The sequence below is a fragment of the Macaca nemestrina genome, chromosome 15 (genome assembly GCF_043159975.1).
Source record: "Macaca nemestrina isolate mMacNem1 chromosome 15, mMacNem.hap1, whole genome shotgun sequence".
Lineage (NCBI taxonomy): Eukaryota > Metazoa > Chordata > Mammalia > Primates > Cercopithecidae > Macaca > Macaca nemestrina.
Genome location: NC_092139.1, coordinates 1,994,439 through 2,019,172, shown reverse-complemented (window position 1 = coordinate 2,019,172; position 24,734 = coordinate 1,994,439). Strand labels below are relative to the sequence as shown.

Sequence of the window (24,734 nt, the reverse complement as noted above, 5' to 3'; positions counted from 1 at the left end):
GATTAATGATTAATAACATCTTTCATGTGCTTGTTGACCATTTGTATCTTCTTTGGAGAAATATCTGAGTCCTTTGCCCATTTTTGAATTGGATTGTTTGTTTTCATGTTGAGTTTTAAGAGTTATACTCTTGAGGTTAACTCATTATCAGATGTGATTTGCAAATATTTTCTCCCTTTCTATGCGCCGACTTCCACTCTCCCGATGGCATCCTTTGATACACAGAAATTTAGTGTTTATGTTGTTCAATTTATCTACTTTTTTCTTTTGTGACCTGTGCTTTTGGTGTCATACCCAAGAAATCATTGCCAAACTCGATGTTGTGAAGTCATTATGTTTTCTCCCAGGAGTTTTGTGGTTTTAGTTCTTATGTTCAGGTCTTTAATCCACTTCAAGTCCATTGTTGTATATGGTGTGAGGGGAGGATCCACCTTCATTTAAGTGGATGTCCCATTTTCCTAACACCCTTTGTTGAATAGACTGTCCTTCCCCCACTGAATGGTCTTGTTGAAGATCACTTGACCATAAAGGTGAGGGTTCGTTTCTGGGATTTCTAGTGTATTCCCTTGGTCTTTTTGTCTGTCCTTAAGCCAGCACAACCCTGTAACTTTGTAGTAAGTTTTGAAATAAGAAGTGTAAGACCTCCAACTTTATTTTCTTACAAGATTGTTTTGGCTGCCCAGGATCCTTTGAGATTTCATATGAATTGTAGGATAGATTTTTCTATTTCTGCAAAAAGCATTCTTGAAATTTGATAGGGATTGAATCTGTAGAGGGCTTTGGGTGGTACTGATACCGTAACAATATCAAGCCTTCCAATCCATGAACATGGGATGTCTCCTTGCACCTCCCTCAGGCCATGTGTCTCTTTATCTGAGGCCGTTATCTCTCTGTCTCTGAGGCCATGTTTCTGTCTCTGAGCCAGTGTCTACCTCCCTGAGCCCATGTCTCTCCCTTTCTGAGCCTGTGTCCTGTCTCTGAGCCTGTGTCTCCCTCCCCAAGCCCACGTCTCTCCCTCTCTGAGCCCGTGTCCTATCTCTGAGCCCACGTCTCTGTGCCTCAGGTGCAGTGGTCATCGCCTTTGTGGTCTGCTGGCTGCCCTACCACGTGCGGCGCCTCATGTTCTGCTACATTTCGGACGAGCAGTGGACTCCGTGAGTACTGGGAGGTTGGGTGCTGGACAAGTCAGTGCTCCCAAAACAGAGGGTGGGTGTGGCAGGCACTGCTGAGAGGACCCGCTCAGGACAGGGGTGTGGTGTGTCCCCCGGTGACTCCCTGGGCAGGGCTGTGCTGTGACTGGGGCCGGGAGAAGGCCATGGAGGGATAGGTTCAGGGCAGGGACTGTGCAGGCCAGTCTGGTGCAGAGAAGGAAAGTCGGTCCTAAGAGAGATGGCCCAGGCAGTTTCCCGAAGGCGTAAAGAGAGACATCCCTGGCTCAGTTGGGAACATGGTGGGGGTGTCACCTCCTCATATGGGAGCTGTCAGAGCCCCAAGGCCACCCAGGTTGGACCCACAGGGCTCAGCCTGGAATTATACTCAGGGCTGTGACTTATCGCAGCAAGAGCTGCAATACTGACAAACTTTGCTTATACAGCAAAGTCAGCAAAGGGAAAAGACACATGGAGTGGGGTCAGGGGGAGACCAGATGCAGTTTCCAGGGCTCCCTCCCAGAGGAGCCTCACGGGACAATGTGGGGGCTGATCCCAGGGGCACCCACTGCCTGGCAAACCCCTACTGTTTGCACCAACAGTTCAGGTGCAGGGAGCCCCTCTCATCCAAAAATGGCAGAGCCTTCCCAAATCCAAAGCCCCAGGCACCAGCCAGAGGCCAGCCTTGCCGGCTGGCCATCCTGAGATGGCAGCTTGGGACCTACTTGTGAGCTGTTTTCTGTGCAGTGGGGCTGCCAGATTCCAGAATAACAGGTTCCTTCCAGTGACAACCACTGGGGAGGGCGCACCTAGGACCAATGAGGGGGAGAAGGCACAGGCAACAGTGCGGCCACCGCAAAAGCTTCTGAAACTCAGGGCTGCCTGGTGGTAATTGAGCTGCCTGGTGAGGGAGGAGGGCACGGTGTGTGGCTGCTGGGGAGGCGTGGAGGGGGTTCCTGCCCTGGCTGTTTGGTTAGGCCAGGACCAGCTGAGCCCTGGACCCTTGGATGCACAGAGCTGCGAAGGGCAATGCAGGTGGCTGCAGGGAGAGGTAGGGATGGACAAGCAGAGTCCACACCCCGCCTAAAGAAGCCCAGGCTAGGCAGGTGCACAACCAGAACTTGCAGCTGCTCAGGAGAGGCCAGACCCTGGAGTTTGTTGTGAAATGTCCCCATGCGCAACCATTCTCAAGTGGTGTTTTAATTAGCGTCTGAGCCACCACATCCCTCGGCCACTGTGGCCCCGGCTGTCACCCCCACCTTGGGGCCCTCAAGAGCTCTGTCTGGGGTCTGAGTGCCTCGTCTCCCCGCAGGTTCCTCTACGACTTCTACCACTACTTCTACATGGTGACCAACGCACTCTTTTACGTCAGCTCCACCATCAACCCCATCCTGTACAACCTCGTCTCCGCCAACTTCCGCCACATCTTCCTGGCCACACTGGCCTGCCTCTGCCCTGTGTGGCGGCGTAGGAGGAAGAGGCCAGCTTTCTCGAGGAAGGCCAACAGCGTGTCCAGCAACCACACCCTGTCCAGCAATGCCACCCGCGAGACGCTGTACTAGGCTCTGCGCCCCAGGCCGTGTCCAGGAGGAGCCTGGCCATGGGTCCTTGCCCCCGACAAACAGAGCAGCCCCCACCCAGGAGCCTTGATGGGGGTCGGGCAGAGGCCAGCCTGTGCTGGAGTCTGAGGCCTGGGACCCCCAATCCACCCCCCAACGCCTGTTTCTCATCCGCGTCTCCCGGGCCTGTCCCCAACTCCTCCCCACCCCTCCCCCATCTCCTCTTTGAAAGCCAGAACAAGAGAGTGCTCCTCTCCCAGATAGGAAAAGGGCCTCTCACAAGGAGAAATTAGTGTGCAGCCAAAGGCCATTTTCTTTGTTCCCGGACTAATGGATGGTTCCAGAGAAGGAAATGAAAGGTGCTGTGTGGGGCTGGGCCTCTGATGTCTGGGCTGCTGTTCCCATGTCCACATCTCTGAGGCCTGCACCCCCTCTGTCTAGCTCGGGGAGTCCAGCCCCAGTCCCACAGGCTCCGTGCCTTTGGGCCTTGCCTGCAGACCCTGCCAGGCAGACCCATGCCCCCCTCCTCAGGCAGTTCCAAGAAAGCTCCCTGACTCTCCCCTTCAGGCCTGGCAAGCTGGGGGCCACTGCTGGGGCCAGGTGTCCCTCCCACCACCCTTGCCGCAGGCAGCCGTAGCCCCCAGAAGGGACCATGAGCCCAAAAAGGACAAAAATGGGTTGACCTGGAATCGCCCAGACCTCGGCCTCCCCTCCTCCCTCCCATCTTCACCCAGGCCAAGGCCCAGGGGCTCTGCTGGGACACCAAGTGGGAGGGGGCTCAGGCCTCAGCCTCACGATCTTTAGCTGTGGCCTCTCAGGCTCGGCAGAAGGGACACCGGATCAGGGGCCTGGTCTCCCGCACCTGCCCACGTGGCCATGGCCAGGATGGGGTGCGCATTCCGTGTGCTCTGCTTGTGGCTGTGCAGGATGACGTCTGGCCGCCAGGCCCCGAGCTGGCTTCAGGGTGGGGCCTTGAAAAGGGGAACGTGGGACAGGGCCGATGGTGCCTGGTCCCTGAGTAAGACGCCAGGTCCCGGGAACTCAGGCTTCAGGTGAGGAGCCGTGCGTCCAGGCATCGCTGGCCGGCAGCTCTGGGCTGAGGCACAGACTCATTTGTCACCCACTGGCGGCGGCAGCCCTAGCCCCAGCCTCCAAGCAGTTGAAAAAGCTGGCGCCTCCTTGGTCTCTAGGATCCAGGCTCCACAGAGGACAGGACTGGCCAGGCCCCTGGCTTAAGAAGGTTGCCTGAGCCCAAGAGAAGACATTCCCAGCAGAAGCTGGCCGGGACCAGCCAGGAGCTGGGAGCCACAGGAAGCAAAAGTCAGCCTTTTCTTCAAAGGATTTCCATGTCTCGGAGCAGCCTTTGCCCAGGGGAAGTGGGCTCTGGGCAGGCTGCCTGCACCGGCCATGTGGACCTGGGACCCGGACACCTGATCTTGGGCTGTGTTCAGCCACTTTGCCTTCTCCAGACTCAGTTTCCCTGTCTGTGAAATGAGAGTTGAATCTATAGTATCTGCAGTCACTTGGATCTGGCTGTTGAGTTGATGGGTTCCTTGAGCCCCACAAAATCCCTCTCCAGCCACAGGGCCCTTCGGCTCACCAAGAACAGGGCCCAGGGGAGTCAGGCCCATTCGCTGCACTTCCTATCATACCTTGCCTCCCGCAAACCTTGTCAGCCAGGCAGCCCTCCCAGCGACCGAGGGCCACCAACCCCAGGGAAACAGGGCGAGCACAGAGGGACCTTCCTCCCCCACAGAGCTCCCATGACATGGTCTGCTCTGGGCAGAGGAGCTTTGCTGCCAGCCAGGGGGGTCCAGAGGCCAGTGCAGCCCCTACCCCTGCTCAGGAGTGTTAGGAGTGGGCTCAGAGTTTAGCAAATGCTAAGGCCCCTCAGGCTGGGCTCTGAACGTGGACCTGGACTCGGAGCCAGACAGGGGAGCCTCAGACCCTTCTCTGGGGCTCCTGGACCTTGGGCCATAATTTCTGAGCCTCGGTTTTCTCATCTAAAAAACAGGTGTGGTCGTTCCACCCTCTCACCTGGAAGGGACTGTCCTGGAGGACACACCCTGGAACAGACAGAACGGTGTCTCTCAGGATGGTGCTCTGAGAAAGGGCAACGTGGATGCCACACTGCCCCAGACCCTCGGTAGACGCAGGATCTCCAGGGCGGAGTCTGTGACTGTGACTGTGACTGAAGTCGGTTTTTCCTATTGATGTTTTTATGCTCCTCTCTGTGCACTTGCTGTAGGTAGGGACACATGTCCATGCACCACAGACACACCCACGACACCTGATCTTATATCATTAGCTTGCGGCCAGGTCACGAGGTGTGCCCAGAAGCTGGCCCTGCCTGCCATGAGTGCGTCCGTCATGGAGTCTGGAGCCCCTGAGCCGCCCCCGGTGATGACGCAGCCCCGTAGCTCAAACGCCCACCCCCACTCCCACCGTCTGCAGTTGATGAAAACAAACCCCTGTATCTCTTAATAAAGGTGTCCGAAGGGCTCTGGATGTGGACTTGAGTGTTGAGGGCCTGCACGTGCCCACCCACTCATTCATTCGCTCATTCATTCATTCAGACACACACCGACGCAGCAGCCAGCCTGCACTGGGCCTCTTACCAAACACCACAGGGCTTTGGCCCCAGAGGCTGGCGGGCGGGGGCGCCAGGATCCCTCTGCTCACAGCCCACCCACCCTCCCTAATTCTTCAAGGAGCAGCAGACCTCCTGCAGGGCCTAGTGACCACTGAGGGGCCTGTGTGGGCAAGTCCTCACTGTCTCCTGAGCTTCAGTCTCATGATCTGTGCGCTGGACACAGAGGAGGCTCAGTGAAGCGGGGAGCCCGGGGTCCCATGACCGCTCAACTCAGATCTCCATGGCCCCCTCTAGCCAACCCAGGGGTCCTGTGGTTGGTGGGGTCATGGCCTTGTCAAGGCCTTAGCAGTGGACAGACAAGCCTGGGTGCAGTACCGAGCCCCTGCCTGGGCCCAACCCCGTGCAGGCCACTGAGGAGACAGAAGATGCAGCTGGACCCTCACCCCAGGACTTCTGCTCTAAAAATGAGGGTTCCCAGGCACCTCCCAGACCCACCGTTTCCGATTCTCCCCCGCCAAGGCCCTGGTCATTCTACATCCCTGGATGGGCGGCTCTGGCTCTCTGCTGTGCTCCCTTTTAGGGCACCAACAGCTTTTCTCCTGCTTGCCTGAGCCTGAGCCACAAGAGGCTGGTGACAGCAGAGTCTGCAGGGAGGGGCCCTGGAGTCTTTCTCACAAGCCTCCCGGACCTCAGGATTAGGCGTGCTGGGCTCACCCTGTGGAGCTCAGCAGAAGCAGCATTTGCTTGGGCTTGAACAGTCCAGGAAGGCTGCCTGGAGGAGGAGGAAGGTGGGCCGGTGGGAGGCAGAGCCTGAGCAAGGGAGAGGGCAAGAGTGAGGGGTCTCCCCAGGGACATGAGGGGCTCAGAGTGGCTGGAGAGGAGAAGGACAGGTGCTAGGGGAGCAGCAGGGGAGGGAGAAGGTGGGTCGGGAGCTTGAGGGATTTGAGCGCCCATGGAGGGGCTGAGTAGGGCCCTGGCGGGAGGCAGAGGGGAGGAGCCTTGGGGCCCCCATGGTCAGGAGACTGCCAGGGTTCCTGGCTCCTGGTGGCAGGGAGCACCCCTTTCTGAGGGGGTCCTCTTGGCCATCTTCAGCAGCCCTGGCCCTGCCTGCAGCACTTAGAGATTCTCTAAGTGTTGTTTTCCTGTGCCTGGGGGCTCAGGACTCCTTCCTTTGGGGGCAGTCAGCTGGCAGCAGGGCTGGGAGGGGTCTGGGTGAGGGTGGGGAGATAAACTATAACCCTGATCATCTCATGGGGTCTTGGCACATGCTGCCAGGCCCCTCCCTCCCAGCACCCAGCACACACCTTCACCTGCCCTCCCAAGGGGCGCTGCCCCAGATCCCCACCAGGCTCAGCCTGTCCTTGTCTGTGCTAAAGTGTTAGTGGCCACAGCATCTCCTGGTAACAAAGATCCCCCCACCTTCACCCAAAGGACAGCAAAAACACAGAACAACCCCACCCAGCCTAGGGGCAAGGTCCGCCACCTTCCTCTCCACGCCACACCTGCCCAGCTTGGTCCCCCACCTTCCTCTCCACGCCGCACCAGCCCGACTCAGTCCCCCACCTTCCTCTCCATGCCGCACCTGCCCAGCTCGGTCCCCCACCTTCCTCTCCATGCCGCACCTGCCCAACTCAGTCCCCCACCTTCCTCTCCACGCCGCACCTGCCCAGCTCGGTCCCCCACCTTCCTCTCCACGCAGCACCTGCCCAGCTCGGTCCCCCACCTTCCTCTCCACGCCACACCTGCCCAGCTCGGTCCCCCACCTTCCTCTCCACGCCACACCTGCCCAGCTCGGTCCCCCACCTTCCTCTCCACGCAGCACCTGCCCAGCTTGGTCCCCCACCTTCCTCTCCACGCAGCACCTGCCCAGCTCGGTCCCCCACCTTCCTCTCCACGCAGCACCGGCCCGGCTCGGAGGTGGGGGTGTCTGGAGAGAGGACTCCTGGGCCCCTGAATCAGAAGAGGCTGCAGGGTCTCTGGGAAGACCCTGTCACCCAACAGCTTCTCTCTCCAGGAAGCCTTAAATCCCCAACAGAGGAAGCCCAGAGCCAGGAGGAGGCCAGATGGGGGCAAAGACAGCCTGCCGCCTTGGGGTCCCCCTTCCCCTCGGCTGTGTGTGGTCACAAGGTGGGCACAGGGAGAGGGCACTCACCATGTGGAGCCCTTGGGGGGCCTGCGTTGTGCACCCGGAGGCTGTGGCGAGCGTTGGGTGAAGAGGGGATGCCAGCTCTTCCCTCTTCCCCAGGCAGCACAGCATAGCCGTGAGGGCACAGGTGCCGACGCACAGGGCCGTGGGCTGAACTCCAGCTCTGCCACTGTGAGCTGGGACGTGGGATAAGGTGGAAGTTAGCACTCAGGGCCCTGCCCACAGGACCAAGGTTGGCCCCACCAGGGGAGCTGGGAGGGAGGCAGAGGCTGCCTTCCTTGGCTTCGGGCCTTGGCGGCCAGGCCAGTGTCCCTCCTGGCCCAGAGTGGCACCTGGACCCTCGACTGCTGCCCTCCACAGGCTCCCTGCCTGAACCTGTCCACATCCCCAAGCCTTCAGAGGAGGACGGTGGCCCGATTCGTCCCCAGGGTTTGACACTCCGCAATGTTTAAGGTTAAGGAACTGGTGTCATTCATGAGCCTCGTGCCTGGCTGCCTGGCTCCTTCTCTGCCCTGGTCTAGTCTGAGCCCCCTCCACCAACCGCAGAGCCTGGTGCCACCCCTCCTGTCACTCTGGAGGTGGCCCAGGGTATAGCACTGCCTGCAACCAGGTCCCTGCTGTCCTCTCCACTCTAGAGCCTCTCTCCCCTCCAAGCCTCTCCCTGGTCTGAACCTCCCTCGCCTCTGAGCCTCCCTCCGAGCCCCTCCTCCCTCTCCTCTCTTCTCCCTGCCCCTCCCTCTCGCAGCTTCCTCCCTGGAGCTGGGGACTGTCTCTCTCACTGCGTCTCTGGAGGAGGAGGAAGAGGATTGAGAGATAGGACTTTAAAGGCAGATTCTGCCAGGCATTGCCCAGGAGCCCCGGCTGAACCCAGCTGTGTGCAGGGAGCCTCCGGCCGCCCTGGGGCTGAGTATCCTTAGGTCACTGTTCCCATTTGACTGGCTGAGGAAGCCAAGGCTCTGGTAATCTGCCAGGAGCCCACAGCCTCCCGGAGCTTGAAGACCATGGTCTCATTAACGAAGGAAGGAAGGAAGGAAGGAAGGAAAGAAGGAAGGAAGGAAGGAAGGAAGGAAGGAAGGAAGGAAGGAAGGAAGGAAGGAAGGAAGGAAGGAAAGAAGGAAGGAAGGAAGGAAGGAAGGAAGGAAGGAAGGAAGGAAGGAAGGAAAGAAGGAAGGAAGGAAGGAAGGAAGGAAGGAAGGAAGGAAGGAAGGAAGGAAAGAAGGAAGGAAAGAAGGAAGGAAGGAAAGAAGGAAGGAAAGAAGGAAGGAAGGAAGGAAGGAAGGAAGGAAGGAAGGAAGGAAGGAAGGAAAGAAGGAAGGAAGGAAGGAAGGAAGGAAGGAAGGAAGGAAGGAAGGAAGGAAAAACTCACCCACCATCTGCTTGTGAGCTAATGAGGATGTCCCTACCATCCCCACAGAAGGACACCCCCACAGGAGGACCCCCCGCCCACAGGAGGACACCCCCACAGGAGGACCCCCCCCCGAGAGCTGACAGCCCCACAGAAGTGCCTTCAGTGCTGGGCGTGTCCCTGCCTCATCCCCCTTCCCACCTCCCTGCCTCTGCCTCCATCTCACGCACAGGGTTCCTCAAGCCCCCCCGCCCAGCCCTAAGCCTCTAGGGCAGAGGCAGGGCCTTGTTGACACCCAAAACGCTGTCCTCTGGGGGACAAAGAGGAAAGCCCCTTTCCCAACCACAGGCCTGCAGTGCTCCCGCTGTCCCTGAGCCTTGTGTCTCCTGGGCAGGCAGATGGGTGGACTCACGTCAGAACCACCAGGAAGCCTGTTCCAGACCAGCTTCCCAGGCCCCAGCTGAGCCCCAGGCAATCAGAAGCTGGGGTGGCCTGGAAATCTGCATGTTAACAACTTCTCCAGGAGAGTCAGATGTGCCCTGGGGTGGGAGAGCCACCTCCCTATACCTACCCATCCATCCATTCATTCATTCATTCATCCGCTCTGTGCTCCTCGGGACCTGGCTGACTCGTCACCCCCCTGGCTGGCACAGAACGGAGGATGTAGGGCTCTGCTGCCCCAGCCCCTGCAGGGAATTCTCACAACCCCTGTTCACTGCAAGGCATAGGAGATCACTGCACCCCAGCCCGAGGAACACTGACATTGATGAGAACATCACAGGAATGGAAATACAATCGTGGAATTCCACCATCATGGAGCAGGAGATCTGGGGACACTGGCCGGGCAGCCACCCCAGGCACCCTCGATCACCAGTCCCATGAAGCCAGAGCCCAGGTCAAGCCCTCCCCACCCAGCAGGTCTGCTGAGCTCCATGCTGTTTCAGCACAGAGACAGAAGCCCATCAGCTATAAGACCCACCCAGGAGGACAGTGCTGGCCCGTCACCATCGCGAGGCAACAGGGGAGCTCTTGGGAGAGAATTCTATACACTCTAAATACCTCTGAAGGAAGAAAAACCAGCCACAGCCACTGAGACCTAAGCTTTCTGTACAGAAAAGGTTCCTACCGCCTCCTCCCTCTCTCCCAGCTCCCTCACTCCCTGCAATTATGACTGGAATTCTAGTTTTATCAGAGCACCATGGAAACCATGGCCAGGCTGAATTTATGAAAGGAATGACGCCAAGCAGAGAGAGAACCGGGTAGGGGAAGGCTGGGAGCCAAGGCAGGGCAGCGAGAGCAAGGCAGACAAGGAGGGGCTGGCACCCGCACGGTGCCTGCAGCACGTGGTGAGCAGGCCCTCCCCAGCACACATGCACGTACACACATGCACCCCACGCACATGCACACAGCATGCACACACACACCCATGCACACACACACCCATGCACACACACCATGCACATGTGCCAGTGCATGCATACACACAGGCACACTCGTATATACACACAGGTACACTTGTGCACATACATGCACCCATGGGCACACACACCATGCACAGGTGCCAGCACATGCATACACACAGGCACACTCGTGTGTACACACGGCACACTTGTACACATACATGCACCCACATGCACACATTTACACTCAACACCCACACACACGCAAGTGCATATACACATGCTTGCACGCACACACAGGTATGGCATGTGAACATGAGTGCACACACACAAGTGCTCACACTCGGGCACACTCAGCCTGCATAGGGCCTCCCATCTCACTAGGAACGGCTCGTTCCTTGGGTCTGTGAGACCTGCCACTTCTTATCCTGCCAGGCCAACTAACCAGGTGACTAGCAGAGCCATTGGGGACACCCCCAGCCAGGGCCAGACCCCAGCCAATTACCCAGGGCCTGCAGCAAGGTCCTCTCAGCTCAACCCCCACCACCTGACCTGGTTCAAGACCCATGGCCACTGAGGGCCAGTCTGCAGTTAGGCAAAGGGGCAGGCGTAGGGGCCCTGAGGGTTAGCAGCTGTGTCTAGAGCTCGCTGGACAAAGGTCAGGCCAGGCACACTTCAGAAAGCACCTGCCTCCCACCCACTCTTGTCGGTCCCCACCCCAGGCACCACGCGGCACTGAGGTCTCATCTCGGGCCCCCATGCCAGGCTCTAGGCCAGCCCTGTCAGGATGGGGCAGAACCCTGGGGGTGGGGGGTCCTGTGGCTGGGCCACTACGCTGCAAGTACAGCAGTGAGAATGATAGCCAGGACAGGACACTGGTAGCAATAGGGGGCTCTGCCCAGGGCTCTCTGCCTGGGTCGGGGCAGGCGGGGTGTCAGGCAGTCGCATCCCTCGTTTGTTATCCCCACAGGCAGGAGGTGGATAAATACTCAGCCTCCTTCCCGCTCCAGGGGAGTCACTGGAGGGTGCTCAGCAGGGGTACTAAGTCATCAGCCCTTCCCGGCGTGCCCCTTCCCTACTCCCTGTCTTCCTGAGTCACCTCCCAAAGAAATGAATGGCTTCCACGTCAACCCTGGCCTCACATTCTGCTTCCAGGGAGAGTCAGCCAAAAACATCAGGAGACAGCCATGGTGTGGGGACTGTGAGGACCGGGACCCAGACACCAGCACTCCAGCCTGGACATCTGCTCACCGGCATGTGCACAGGTGAATATGGAGGGGGGCAGGGGAACTAGGAAAGGAAAAGGAGGTCCCCTGGAGGGAAAGGTGTGGAAGCCGAGGCCTGGAGGGGGCAGATGAGAGGAATGTTCTGGGCAAAGGGGCAAGTTCCTGGCCCTGTTGTTACCATGGCCCAGGGCTCCCCTCACCCAGCTGACAGCATAGCCCCACAGAGGCCTCAGGTGAGGGCCTCATCTGCATCCCCACACAGCCCCCAGGGAGGGCCTCATCCCCACACAGCCCCCAGGTGAGGGCCCCGTCCCCACACAGCCCCCAGGGAGGGCCTCATCCCCACACAGCCCCCAGGGAGGGCCTCATCCCCACACAGCCCCCGGGAGGGCCCTGCCCCACACAGCCCCCAGGTGAGGGGCTCGCCCCCACACAGCCCCCAGGTGAGGGCCTCATCCCCACACAGCCCCCAGGTGAGGGTCTCATCCCCACACAGCCCCCAGGGAGGGCCCCATCCCCACACAGCCCCCAGGTGAGGGTCCCACCTCACACAGCCCCCAGGTGAGAGTCTCATCCCCACACAGCCCCCAGGGAGGGCCCCATCCCCACACAGCCCCCAGGTGAGGGCCCCATCCCCACACAGCCCCCAGGTGAGGGCCCCATCCCCACACAGCCCCCGGGAGGGCCCCGCCTCACAGAGCCCCCAGGTGAGGGCCTCGTCCCCACACAGCCCCCAGGAGGGCCCCGCCTCACAGAGCCCCCAGGTGAGGGTCCCACCTCACACAGCCCCCAGGTGAGGGCCCCATCCCCACACAGCCCCCCGGAGGGCCCCGCCTCACAGAGCCCCCAGGTGAGGGTCTCATCCCCACACAGCCCCCGGGAGGGCCCCGCCCCACACAGCCCCCAGGGAGGGCCCCGCCTCACACAGCCCCCGGGAGGGCCTCATCCCCACACAGCCTCATGCCTGCAGACAGGGCCGGGTGAGGCGGACATCTCCTGCACCTACACATCCTCACAACAGGAGGACGCATGTTGCACAGATGGGGAAACTGAGGCTGGGAAAGGGAACATGACCTGCCCATGATCCCACAGATGTGACTGCCAGAGCTGGAACTAAAACCAGCGTCCTTCCCCAAATCCAGATGTGACTCAAAGTCATCAGTGCACGAAGATCACACGAGGACAGAGGCTCCTGGGGCCTGCACAAACCACAGTTCCGGGCGCCCCAGCTCCAGCAGGCCCACACACCCCACCACGGCCTGTCCCCTCATCTGCCCTGGGACAGAGGCTCTCACCCCATGCAGCCGCGCAGAGAAAGAGCACCCCCGATTCTCACCGGCAGAGGTGCCAGCAGGGCCCCGCCTCCCAGGGACAGCGAGTCACACCTGCCTACCCACAGCAGCCGCAGGAGCTTTGCTCTCTAAGAATCGTGTTGTTGGAAGACCAGAGCCTTTGGGGGCTTAGTTATGCTCTTAGGGTCCTAAAGCCACGTGAGGGTAACTAAGGCCACCACGGTCACCCGCTCAGACGGGGAAGGGAGGGCAAGAATGACATTGACGTTGGCAAACAAGGAAAAACAAGGAAGCGGGTATCTGCCCTCTAGGAGGTCTCCGCCCTCTCAGGGGTCCCTGCTCTCAGGGGTCTCTGGCCTCTCACAGGTCTCTGCTCTCTTGGAGGTCACTGGCCTCAGAGGTCTCTGACCTCTCAAGAGTCTCTGCCCTCCTGGGGTCTCTGCCCTCTCGGGGGTCTCTGCTCTGGGCGTGCTCTCTTCCGTCTCAGTGCTGTGTCCCTGCCCTGCCTTTCTCCTCTCTGGTAGTCCTGGGCTCCCAGGACCTAAGCTGGCCTTGGATGAACCCAGTACGGTGCCTCTCCTGCCTGTCTCGGGGCACCTGGACACCGCCAGCATCCCATTACTGGACTCTGGTCAAGGAGCTTGGTGTGGATAACAGATTGTTTTGGAAACTTCCCACCCTTAGAGGGACTGAGGGGAATGCCCAGCCCAGCCACAGCTGTCCAGGGCTTTGTTTCTCTGACGTGCCTTACGAGGAGACAGAGTGGCCACCGAGGGGACGGAGCCTGCCATGTACCGTGTGCAGCGGTGGACCACCAGGCAAGAGCACCACAGGGAGTGTCCAGAGATCCAGCCTGGGAAGAGCTGCTCGCCACTTCCAGCAAGGAGCACGCAGGCGCGTCCGTTCTTTCTGACCCACACTTTCTAGGGACAGCAGGCCGAGCACCTGGTGTGTGTCGTCCCAGCACGTGCTCTGCAGCCTCTGTTCCATGTGCGGCTGGCCCAGACCCTCGCTGCTCGGTGTGCGGCTCGCCTGGACCCTCGCTCCTTTGGGCCGTCACTTTCCCTACTTTGCAGACCTGGAATGCCGTCCCTGCCCCAGCTCCACTGCCCATGGGTGGCCATCCAGGAGCCACAGCGGAGTACACACTGCACTGTGACACCCAGGGACTCCCAATGCGATGTCCCCGGGGGTCACTGCCCCAGCCCTCAGCAGCCTGCCTCTCTGGGCATTGCACTGGCAGAAGAAAATGTCCTCACCAGGTTGGGCGTGGTGGCTCACGTCTGTAATTCCAGCACTTTGGGAGGCCGAGGCAGGTGGATCACAAGGTCAGGAGATCGAGACCATCGTGGCTAGCATGATGAAATCCTGTTTCTACTAAAAATACAAAAAAAAAAAAAAAAAAAAAAAATTAGCTGGGCGTGGTGGCGGGTGTCTGTAGTCCCAGCTACTCGGGAGGCTGAGGCAGGAGAATGGTGTGAACCCAGGAGGTGGAGCTTGCAGTGAGCCGAGATCGCACCACTGCACTCCAGCCAGGGCGACTGAGCAAGACTCTGTGTCAAAAAAAAAAAAAGAAAGAAAAAGAAAATGTCGTCACCCAAGGTCACGGCCACCAAGGTCACAGGCTGCCAAGGTCATGGCCGCCCACACCGGGCAGCTGACCTCCAGGGTCATCCTCGGGAAATGCCCACCTGGTCCCACCTGACCGCCCTGACTGTCTGCCCCATCACCCGCATCACTGCACTCCAGCCTGGGAGACAGAGCAAGACTCCGTCTCAAAAAAAAAAAAAAAAGAAAAGAAAAGAAAAAAAGAACTCTATGTTCTCTATTTCAAATGCAGGGAGCATCTCTCGGTTTAAACCGTAAGTGCCCTTCCCAACTCGGCAGACCCGCCCCAGTGAAGAGCATCTTCATGACTTGGGAACAGGACACTCACCTTGTCACTAGGCAGGGCTGTACTCACTGGCTCGGGTGGGCGCCCAGGCAGGAGACAAAGCACTTCCCCACGGCACGTGGACGGCTTCCGTGTGCCACATGACCAGTCAGTGTGAGAAAAACGCAACCCCCAGTGACTGCTGTAGAGGACAGTTCAGCCAGAACTCAAACTGCCACCGTCATCTGTGGAGACCTTGATTTCACAGGGCCTGGTGGTGCTGAAATACTCAGAACATCTTGAATGAATGAATGTCCACTTCCTTCACCAACTCTGTGCTGGGGAGGGGGCAGGGCCCTTGCCGGATCAGGAGCCCCTCCCCTGGGGCCCAGCCTCGAACCCCTTCAGCGATCAGGAGATACAGACGACACCCTGAATGATGACACCGAGCTGTTTCCAATCTCTTGCTTGTCCCAGCGAGCACAGCGAGCACATCTTTCCTTGTGCTCCGGGCAAACCCCTGCGGCATCAGCTCCTACCGCTAAATTGGTGTTTCTGGGTCACAGTGTTTGTGCCTTTGTGATTTTGTTGTTATTGCCAAATACCCTCTGCAGAATTGTGCCACGGCACCTCCCCGCCAGCCTGAGTGTTTGCAATGAAACGCTTTAGCTCGCCTGACATTTCTGCCAGCGTATTCCACAGCATGCTCTCTCTGCCACATTAATCAACAGGAGCGCAGAGGAAAACTTGAACTTCAGGCTGAGCCATTTCCTGCAATCTGAAAAATGGACGTGGCCTTCGGACACAGGGTGGTCCCTTGCCAGGGACTGGATGGAACTGGTTCAATTCCCCGCTCCTGGGCTTCCTGGTGTGCAACGTGAGCCATGCTCATCCCAGGGTGGCCGGGAAAAAACACCGGTCCGCTCTGAGCATTTGTTTCTGTGATGGCTGTTCTCGTCCAAATGAGATGTGTCAGCTCTAAAATACTAAATCGTGGGGCGAAGCTTCGAGGGGCAGCACCTGGGGAGGGGCGGCGGTGGGCTCCAGGTTGCCCGAGGCTGTCATGGGTTCCCGGAGACCCCAGTCCAGCCCAGGCTTATGCCTGCAGGGGGTTACCAGCTGCGAATGAAGGAGCTCCAAGTACCTTGTCTCGGCCTTTGCTTGATAATGAAGTACCTCTGCCAGGTGCAGCCGCACTGCACACCTACAGCTCCATACCCTCTACCCACCAGCCCCTCCACTCTGTGGCCTCTTCCACAGGGAACCCCGAGGGGGCAGTGGAGCGGGCCCGGGGCTGTTCCAGGCTGCAGGGCGGCACCTGGGTCAGCGTCCCCACCCGCTGCCCTCCCCGGCCTTTCAACTTGCTGTGTGCATATTGACAACATGGACAGCCTTTCTCTTTTATTGTAAAAGTGATTCATTCTCTCATGAAGATTTAAATATGAAAGAGTGGATCATACGGAGTGAAGTCTCCGCTAATCCCACCCAGAGATGATTGTGGCAGACAGACGGGCGAGCGTAGAGCCCAGACATTGCCAGCAGCCTCGGATCCTTACATATCTAGAGCATGGCTCACATGCCACCGCCCTGCTGGCTCTGTCAGCCGCACCGCCCTCGGCAACACCTGGGGCTCTCCCTCCTTCCTTTGCGTGCACAACCTCAAAGCCATTTTCTCCAGACTTGGCGTTAAGATGATTTTCCGACATGTCGATGCTTCTGAAGCACGAGGAGGGCCCTGTCTCCGTGGTGTCCAAGCAGAGGCTGACGTCCTTTCATGAGGGAGGTGATTCGGGGCACATGGGCTGGCAGGAGGCATGGAGGCTGAGTTCCCTTCCTCACTGCTCTCTACCTGGAGAAGAAACCACGAGACCGTGAGGCCATGCTGGGGACAGCTCCAGGGGGTTGCTTGGGCTCTGTGCTCCCTCCACTGGGGCAGGTGGAGGGCCCTGCGTGCTCCTTCCAGGCAGGGACTGAGGGGACCATGGAAGCCACAACAGGGGTCTGTGTGAAGAGAAGACCCCAAGACAAGGTGCCCCAGCACTCCCACCAACTACCAAGGACAGGCAATTTTCAAACCTCCGCCCCAAACTACAACCTGAGGAAAACGAGTGGAGAAAATAAACCCCTTTGACAGAGAGATGGTTTTCACCACCACGACAGGACAATGATGAGGGACGGAAGCTGTGGCTGGGCGTGGGAAGGCTGAGTGTGCAAATGTGGGTGGAGTTCTGAGGCCCCGCCCCCTGCCAGTCTTCCACTTGGTCCTCGTGAGGACCCGCATGAGGGAGGTGTTGCTTCTGGGCTCAGAACCCAAGGCAGAGCAGGCTCGAGTCCCACCCCATGGGCCACAAGCCCACACTGTGACCCCCGAGTGCCCATTCTCCTGGACACCTGCAGAGGGAGGTGCATGAGCCCAGGAGCTCCTGTCTCTGTCTTAAGAGTGGAGCAGCTGGCATGAGAATCAGAGGGTCCCTTCAGTGCAGCCTTCTAGAAGAATGACGGCAACCAGGGCCTCGTGGGGGGAGACGCACCTGCTGGGGCTGAGGAGCAAGTGCAGCCAGCCCCTGGGACATGTGCCCCCAACCCCGTCCTACCCTCGCAAGGGAAGGGGAGCCTCCCGTTAAGCATTCAAGTCCCAAGTCGCCGGCCGGCGTCGGCTGCAGCTCTCTGTGTGTGGAGATGTCTCATTCCGGCGTCTCCTTTGCTCAGGTCAGCACTCACAGGTTCAGCTGTGTCTCAAGACCCAATTCCTTCCAGTTCCTGAGATGCCCAAGGACAAGGGCACCAGAGAGTGTGAAAAGCTGGAGTAGACGGGACAGAAAGCAGGGTGCAGCATCCCCCAGGGCAGCAGATAGCCCAGCCCCAGGGATCCCACAGCCAGAGTCACCTGTGTGAATGAGCCCCAGGAGCAGGGCAGTGCACGGTCTGCACGACGGTGCGGGGCGGCCCTGGGTCTCCCTAGGCGCAGGGCAGTGCACGGTCTGCGCGACGGTGCGGGGCAGCCCTGGGTCTCTGCCTCAGAGGAGTTCGTTTCCTTTGTCTTTTGTGGTTTCCAGAGCTCCTGCCCTCCTTGGCAGCACAGCATCTCCCAGCCTCTCTCTCCCTTCCGTCGTGCCCTCTCCTCCTCTGACTCTGACCCTCCCAACCTCTCTTACAGGGGCTATGATTACACTGCCCACCCCGACCATCCGGGATAATCTCCCATCTCAAGGTCCTTAACAGCACGTGGGACTGCATTAGCCACCCCAAGGCCCCCAAAAGGCAACCCTGGAGTGGGCCCCCCGAGTTGCCTGGGATTCATGGCCGCCCCCGGCTCAATGGCTCCAGACCGAAATGCACCCAGTTACAGAAACAGATAGTTACTACCTCTTGAACGTGCACGTGTGTGAGGAGAGTGTCACACCCGTCAAATTAAGGTGGACCCGCCATGAGTGGGGGCAACGCTGGCCAACGCCCACCTGGCCCAGCACCCGCAGCTCTTGACCTGGGGCTCCCTCTGTCTCTGGAGCCCACACTGAAGTGTGTGTCTCCATCCACGACTGGCAGGGCTTGGGACATAAACCCCCCTCCGCTTTGCCCAGAGGGGCCCCAGGCCTCCGCTCCCACACTGTCCCAGGGCTCCCTGGGGCTCAGCTCTCTTTGCTCACAGTGGCCCGGGCTGGGATTCATTCTTGGTTTCTGGCTGTGTTCTTTACTTCACTTTCTTGTTCTCCCTTGCCTCAGGGTCTGCACCTGGGGGCCCACTGGGGAGGATTCAGCCTCTCCCGCCCTCCTCCATCCCACACACCTGTCCCTGGGCAGCCACAGGGAACAGGAGCACAGAAGCCCTGGAGACAAGAGGGTGTCCTGGGGCCAGAAGGCAGAGGGCAGAAGGGCCATTCGCCCTTGCTTCATGCAGCCCTGGTGCCAGCAGCAGGGCAAGACGAGATCCCAGAGGAGGGGTCTCGGCTGCAGAACTGCAGGGCCAAGGCACCAGCCGCTCAGGGGCCTTGGAGAGCTCAGATCACAAACTCCAAGTCAGCTGCCCAGAGAGGAGGGCAGGGCGGAGGGATGCGCTGGGCTATGATGTCACCTCTACAAACCTCGGCTGATCCCAAGGAGGTCCACAGTGGATATGGTCCTTCAGGGATGCCCTTGAAGGTGAGAGCGGGCCAGGACTTTACACTGTTCCCCCTACCCCTTGGAGCAGTGACCAGCTGCAGCCCAGATGAGGTCAATAGGTACAGAAAGGAGGGGGCAGGACAGGAAAGAGGGCCTGGGACAGGACGGAGGGGGCGGGACAGGAAGGAGGGGGTGGGACAGGAAGGGGGGGTGGCACAGGAAGAGGAGATGGGAACAGGAAGGAGATGGAATGGGAAGGAGGAAATGGGACAGGAAGGAAGAGATGAGGCAGGAAGGAGGAGATGGGAAGAAAAGGAGGGGATAGGACAGAAAGGAGGGATCAGGGTCCTATTCTAAGCTCCTGGGGGCATGATTACAGGGGGTGACATGATGACTTCCAGTCAGCCCTATATGAGCCACCCCTGTCCATGGAGTCAGCCCTGCCAGGCCAGCAGAGCCCTGGGTTCGCACAGGGAGCCAGGGTGGCACGGGGCCCGCATTGCTGGCTCCATTGTCCACATCAATCACTTCTCTACGGCCCAAATCACCCTTAGTCGCCCAGTTCCTGCTCTGCGGCAGTCTGGCTCCTGCTGGCGCCCCAGCCATCTGTCTGCATTAGAGAATGACGCTTGCCAGGGCCTCAGGGAGGTGGCACTGATGGGCAACGCTGTACTCCCTGACCAGGTAACAGCAGACACCACCTCAGGCCCCATGGCATGGGCCTCGGCCTATCTGATGGCTTTGTCCCCAGCCTGTCTGATGGTGTGGTCCCCAGCCTGTCTATCTGATGGCTTTGTCCCCAGCCTGTCTGATGGTGTGATCCCCAGCCTGTCTGATGGCTTTGTCCCCAGCGTGTCTGATGGCGTGGTCCCCAGCCTGTCTGATAGCATGGTCCCCGAGCTATTTGATAGTGTGGTCCCCAGTCTATCTATCTGATGGCATGGTCCCCAGCCTGTCTATCTGATGGCGTGGTCCCTAGCCTGTCTGATAGCATGGTCCCTGAGCTATTTGATGGTGTGGTCCCCAGTCTATCTATGTGATGGCATGGTCCCCAGCCTGTCTATCTGATGGCATGGTCCCCAGCCTGTCTATCTGATGGTGTGGTCCCTAGCCTGTCTGATGGTGTGGTCCCCAGCCTATCTGAAGGTGTGGTCCCCGACCTATGTATCTGATGGTGTGGTCCCTGGCCTGTCTGATGGCGTGGTCCCCGGCTTGTCTGATGGCGCGGTCCCCAGCCTATCTGATGGCTTTGTCCCCAGCCTGTCTGATGGCATGGTCCCTGGCTTGTCTGATGGTGTGGTCCCCGGCTTGTCTGATGGCTTTGTCCCTGGCCTATCTGATGGCGTGGTTGGTGTGGTCCCGGGCCTATCTATCTGATGGTGTGGTCCCCGGCCTGTCTGATAGGATTGTCCCCTGTTGGCTGGCGTGGTCCTGCCTCTTGTCTCACGTTGTGCACCGTGGCCTGCAGGAGGTGACCTAAGGTTGATGACCCCTCCTCCAGGGCCCTTGCTCCACACAGCCTGGCCCTGATTACAGCCCCTGGGCTCCTGCGCCTAGTCCCGCAGCCCCCACTCTACCAGTTTGCAATTGTCTGTTTCACTCAACACACATTTAATAGGCACCTACTGTGTGCACCAAGCCCAGTGGGAGCAGCACATCGAGGAGGCTGGTGTGGGAGGCCTTGGGTGCCCTCGCTCTGGCTCCCCACCCCAGTGCATGAGGCTGCCTCTCAGGGTCTCAGACGCCCACACCACAGTGTCTGGGAGAAGGCCTGGGAGCCTGCATTTGGGCAGTGGCTCTGCGGCCCGGCCTTGCTGGCCTCCGGTGGCCCCAGGCAATGCCTCCTCCCTGCCTCCATTTACAGATGAGGAGAGGAGCCGAGGAGGGGGGCCCGTGACCCTTAGCGGCCAGTTCATTCCCCAGGCCCTGACTGGTGCGGCAGGAAGGAGAATCCACCTTGGGTTGGGGGGTGTGGCATGGACTTTAAGATCCACCCTTTTCCACCCTGGGATCCTGGCTCCCGTCCCCCATCCCAGCCCCAGCCAGGATAGCCCCTGGCCATACCTTCTTGGCACATCAGCAGTCATGAGAGGCAGCATCTGCCACCAGGAGGCGTCGTCCCACTGGGCGACCTGGCCAGGGCAGCTGCGACAGGAGAGAGCCGAAGCCCTGAGCCCTCCCCTGCCCTTTCCCAGCTCACCCTCAGGGTTCTAGCTCTGTGTTGATGCCCCTCTGATCCAGAAACTTGCCATAGGCCCCCTCTCTGCCGTGCTCCCCTCTGAGTGACACCCACCCCCTGCAGCCCCCACACCCCCCACCTCCCCTTCAGAAAGCAGGAGCTGTTAGCCCCGGGGCCCCACCCACAGGCCACGGTGCCAATGGTGGCTAAAGTCCGCTGTGCTCACCAATCCCCTGCAGTCTCGTCCCTGTAATACCACTTGAGGAAGGAACTGGCCACGCAGTCATTTCATGAAGGGGGAAACTGAGGCTCAAGGGTGTCTGTACTTTGGACTGGATCACCCCGCGGTGAGAAGGGGCAGGGCAGAGACTGGGAGCCAGGACCACTCTGCACTGGGAGCACCCACCCTCCCGCACCCCATGTGCGGACTCGAGCTCATCCCTGCTGCTGCAAGGCCAGACAGACAGACGGACACTTCGACAGTGGTCCCTGCAAGGGTCAAACACAAATGAAAAAAATTTTTAAATTAATCTTCTATCCTGCAAAAAGGAAAACAGACCCCTTTTCTTTCAGCTTTTACTTCAGAAAGCTCTTCGTTGTGGATTCTTTGAATGTGGGTAAATCTTTTTTTTTTTTTTTTTTTTTTTGAGACAGAGTCTTGCTCTGTCGCCAGGCTGGAGTACAGTGGCACGATCTTGGCTCACTGCAAACTCCGCCTCCCAGGTTCAAGCGATTCTCCTGCCTCAGCCTCCAGAGTAGCTGGGACTACAAGCGCCCGCCACCACACCCAGCTAATTTTTTGTATTTTAGTAGAGACGGGGTTTTGCCGTGTTGGCCAGGATGGTCTCAAACTCCCGACCTCATGATCCGCCCACCTCAGCCTCCCAAAGTGTTGGGATTACAGACGTGAGCCACCGCGCCCGGCCAAATGTGGGTAAATCTTTTTAAAAGCTGAATAAGCCCCCTGCCTGGGGACAAGCCAGGGATGTCTTTCTCAGGGGCAGGATACACCACCTTTGAAACGTGGACATCAAGGGAGGCAGCACCTGCCTCCCTGCTCCCTGCCCAAGGCTAGAAGCCTGACTTTGGCAGCCACGATGCTTCAGAACCACCTCCTGTCGTAGAAATACGAGGAGTTTGTTATTCCTTTGGATAAAGCCAGCTAATTGCTGGCACAGATGGTCACCCCAGTCTCCAGGTGGATGTGAGATGGAGTCTGTGTGACAAATGGTGCCGTCAAGCCGTCCCGCTGGAAGACGAGCTCCTGTTTGTCTTTCAAGGAGAGATGCATGTAGCGGACTGCATCCGCCCGGCTGTGTGCAGGCTGAGATTTCTCTCTGTCTTTGCAAACTCTCAGCAGCTTGCACGTCGTGCACCTGGCATCCTGGTTTAATGCTCAATCAATGGCCAAACGGTTTTCTTTCTTTTCTGCCTTGGTGGAGAGGTCTGGGGGGTAGCAGGAGATTTTGTTTTTAATTGTATTTCTCCCACACCCCATGAGATGCTCCAACTCCGTGTGACTAGGAAGGGGCAAGGGAGGAACCCTCTGGAGTCCCCTGCACAGGACGCTGTCTCCGCCCTGCCGCCACGCTTATTCCTGGCTGCGGCTTTGCTGTTGACTCTCACAGGCAGGTGAGGCGTCTGCTCAGAGAAGAACCCAGGTGCCACCGAGGGAGTGCAACGTGCCGCACCCCAAGACATCAAGCTTGTGAGAAGAACAGCACGGCCCAGCCCCCACTCTGGGCACAACCACGGACACCCTGCCCGCCTCTGCCCAGGGAGGTGCAGCCTGCAGAGCGTACCTGCCGCTGCCTTCCCATCCCTCGGGAAAGCCAGCCTCATGCCCAGTCTGAGGAGAATTCTAACGGACGCTGCCGGCTGCCTGCAGGCTCCGGACTGAGCGCAAGGGAGGGGCCGAGGGTGGCTTTAAAAGGCCTTCACTGATCATTTGCCAGGAAGCCCAAAAATAGCTTCCCAGTCTACAGCCTCCATGTATGTGGTGACCAGGACATGTCTGAGTCTTGTCTTTTCATTTTTTGTGTTTTTCAAAAGTATACAATTTATAAATAAGAGTATAAGGCTGGGCGTGGTGGCTCACGCCTGTAATCCCAGCACTTTGGGAGGCCGAGGCAGGTGGATCACGAGGTCAGGAGTTCAAGACCAGCCTGGCCCAGATGGTGAAACCGTGTCTCTACTAAAATACAAAAAAATAGCCGGGCGTGGTGGCAGGTTTCTGTAATCCCAGCTACTCGGAAGGCTGAGTCAGAGAATTGCTTAAACCTGGGAGGCGGAGGTTGCAGTGAGTCAAGATCGTGCCACTGCACTCCAGCCTGGGTGACAGAGTGGGATACTGTCTCAAAAAAAAAAAAAAAAGTACAATTTCCAGTAGGTAACACGTGCACGTGGAGCCACACACAGGAGGCAAAAGCAAAGTCCACATCCTCCCAGCCCCAGGCCTCCTCCTCGAGGCAGCCCTGGGTGGCGTTTATGTGCTCCTAGAGGGATGGGGGGGAATGGGGTCCCTCCTGTCCCACCTACGGACAATTTGTCCCTTTGAGGCAGGAGAATAGGGTCTGGTCAGGGAACCTAAGGCTGTTTCACGCTGACTTATTAGAACTAAATTGAAAGGAAAACCCTAACATTCCAGGCCTAAGTAACAAAAGGACCACAGTCTACACCCTTTGCAAACCCAGCGGATGTAAAATTGAATGAAAATTGGTTTTTGCAACCAATCAGATGTTTGCATAGGAGTGTAACTTTATTTTGTGTTTTGTTTTTTTGTGGTTTGTTTTTGTTTTGTTTTGTTTTGTTTGAGATGGAGTCTTGCTGTATTGCCCAGGCTGAAGTGCAGTGGGACAGTCTCAGCTCACTGCAACCTCTGCCTCCTGGGTTCAAGCAATTCTCATTCCTCATCCTCCTGAGTAGCTGGGAGTACAAGTGCACACAACCACACCCAGCTAATTTTTATATTTTCAGTAGAGACTAAAGCAGGGTTTCGCCATGTTGGCCATGCTGGTCTTGAACTCCTGACCTCAGGTGATCCGCCTGCCTCAGCTTCCCGAAGTGCTGGGATTACAGGCATGAGTCACAGTGCCTGGCCAGGGGTGTAACTTTGTAACTTCACTTCAGCCTCTGATTGGTTGCTCTCTGCAGCCAATCAGACTGGTTGCAGGTCACCCCTTCATTTACATGAGGTGAGCACCAAGTACCAATGGGAAACCTCTACAGGGTATTTGAACCCAAGAAGATTCTGTATCCAGGGCCCTTGCACACTCCCGCTCCCACATTGTAGGGCTACTTTCATTTTCAATAAATCCCTCCTTTCATTGCTTCATTCTTTCCTTGCTTTGCTGTGCGTTTTGTCCAATTCTTTGTTTAAATGCCAAGAACCTGGACAACTTGCAGTCCAGACCCTTCACCAGTAACACCTTCTCCCTGCCCAGCACCAGTGTGGAGGTCTCTTCATCTCACTGCAGCCCAGAGCTCTTTCCACATGAGACCCAGCACCACCTCCCGCTGGGAGAGGCAGCTCAGTGTCCATGGAAAGCAGAATGCCCACATTCCAATCCCTTCATGTGCTACCGTGACGTGTGGCAGGGTGTTACGGGAAGTCAGGGACCCCGAACGGAGGGACTGGCTGAAGCCGTGGCCGAAGAACATAATTGTGAAGATTTCATGAACATTTATTAGTTCCCCAAATTAATACTTTTATAATTTCTTATGCCTGTCTTTACTGCAGTCTCTGCACATAAATTGTGAAGGTTTCATGGACACTTATCACTTCCCCAATCAATACCCTTGTGATTTCCTATGCCTGTCTTTAATCTCTTAATCCCATCATCTTTGTAAGCTGAGGAGGATGTGTGTCGCCT

General features: G+C 58.3%; 1 protein-coding gene across 1 annotated transcript in view; it reads left to right on the top strand.

Moving 5' to 3' along the window:
• The window catches only part of LOC105470521 (neurotensin receptor 1), a 54,254-nt gene extending 48,946 nt beyond the window's left edge, over positions 1-5,308 (top strand). The window contains exons 3-4 of the mRNA XM_011722604.3: positions 1,064-1,154; positions 2,461-5,308. Of these exons, the coding sequence (XP_011720906.2) occupies positions 1,064-1,154; positions 2,461-2,710 (341 nt within the window). The 3' untranslated portion in view covers positions 2,711-5,308. The remainder of the gene's footprint in view (positions 1-1,063; positions 1,155-2,460) is intronic.
• Positions 5,309-24,734: the final 19,426 nt, after the last annotated feature.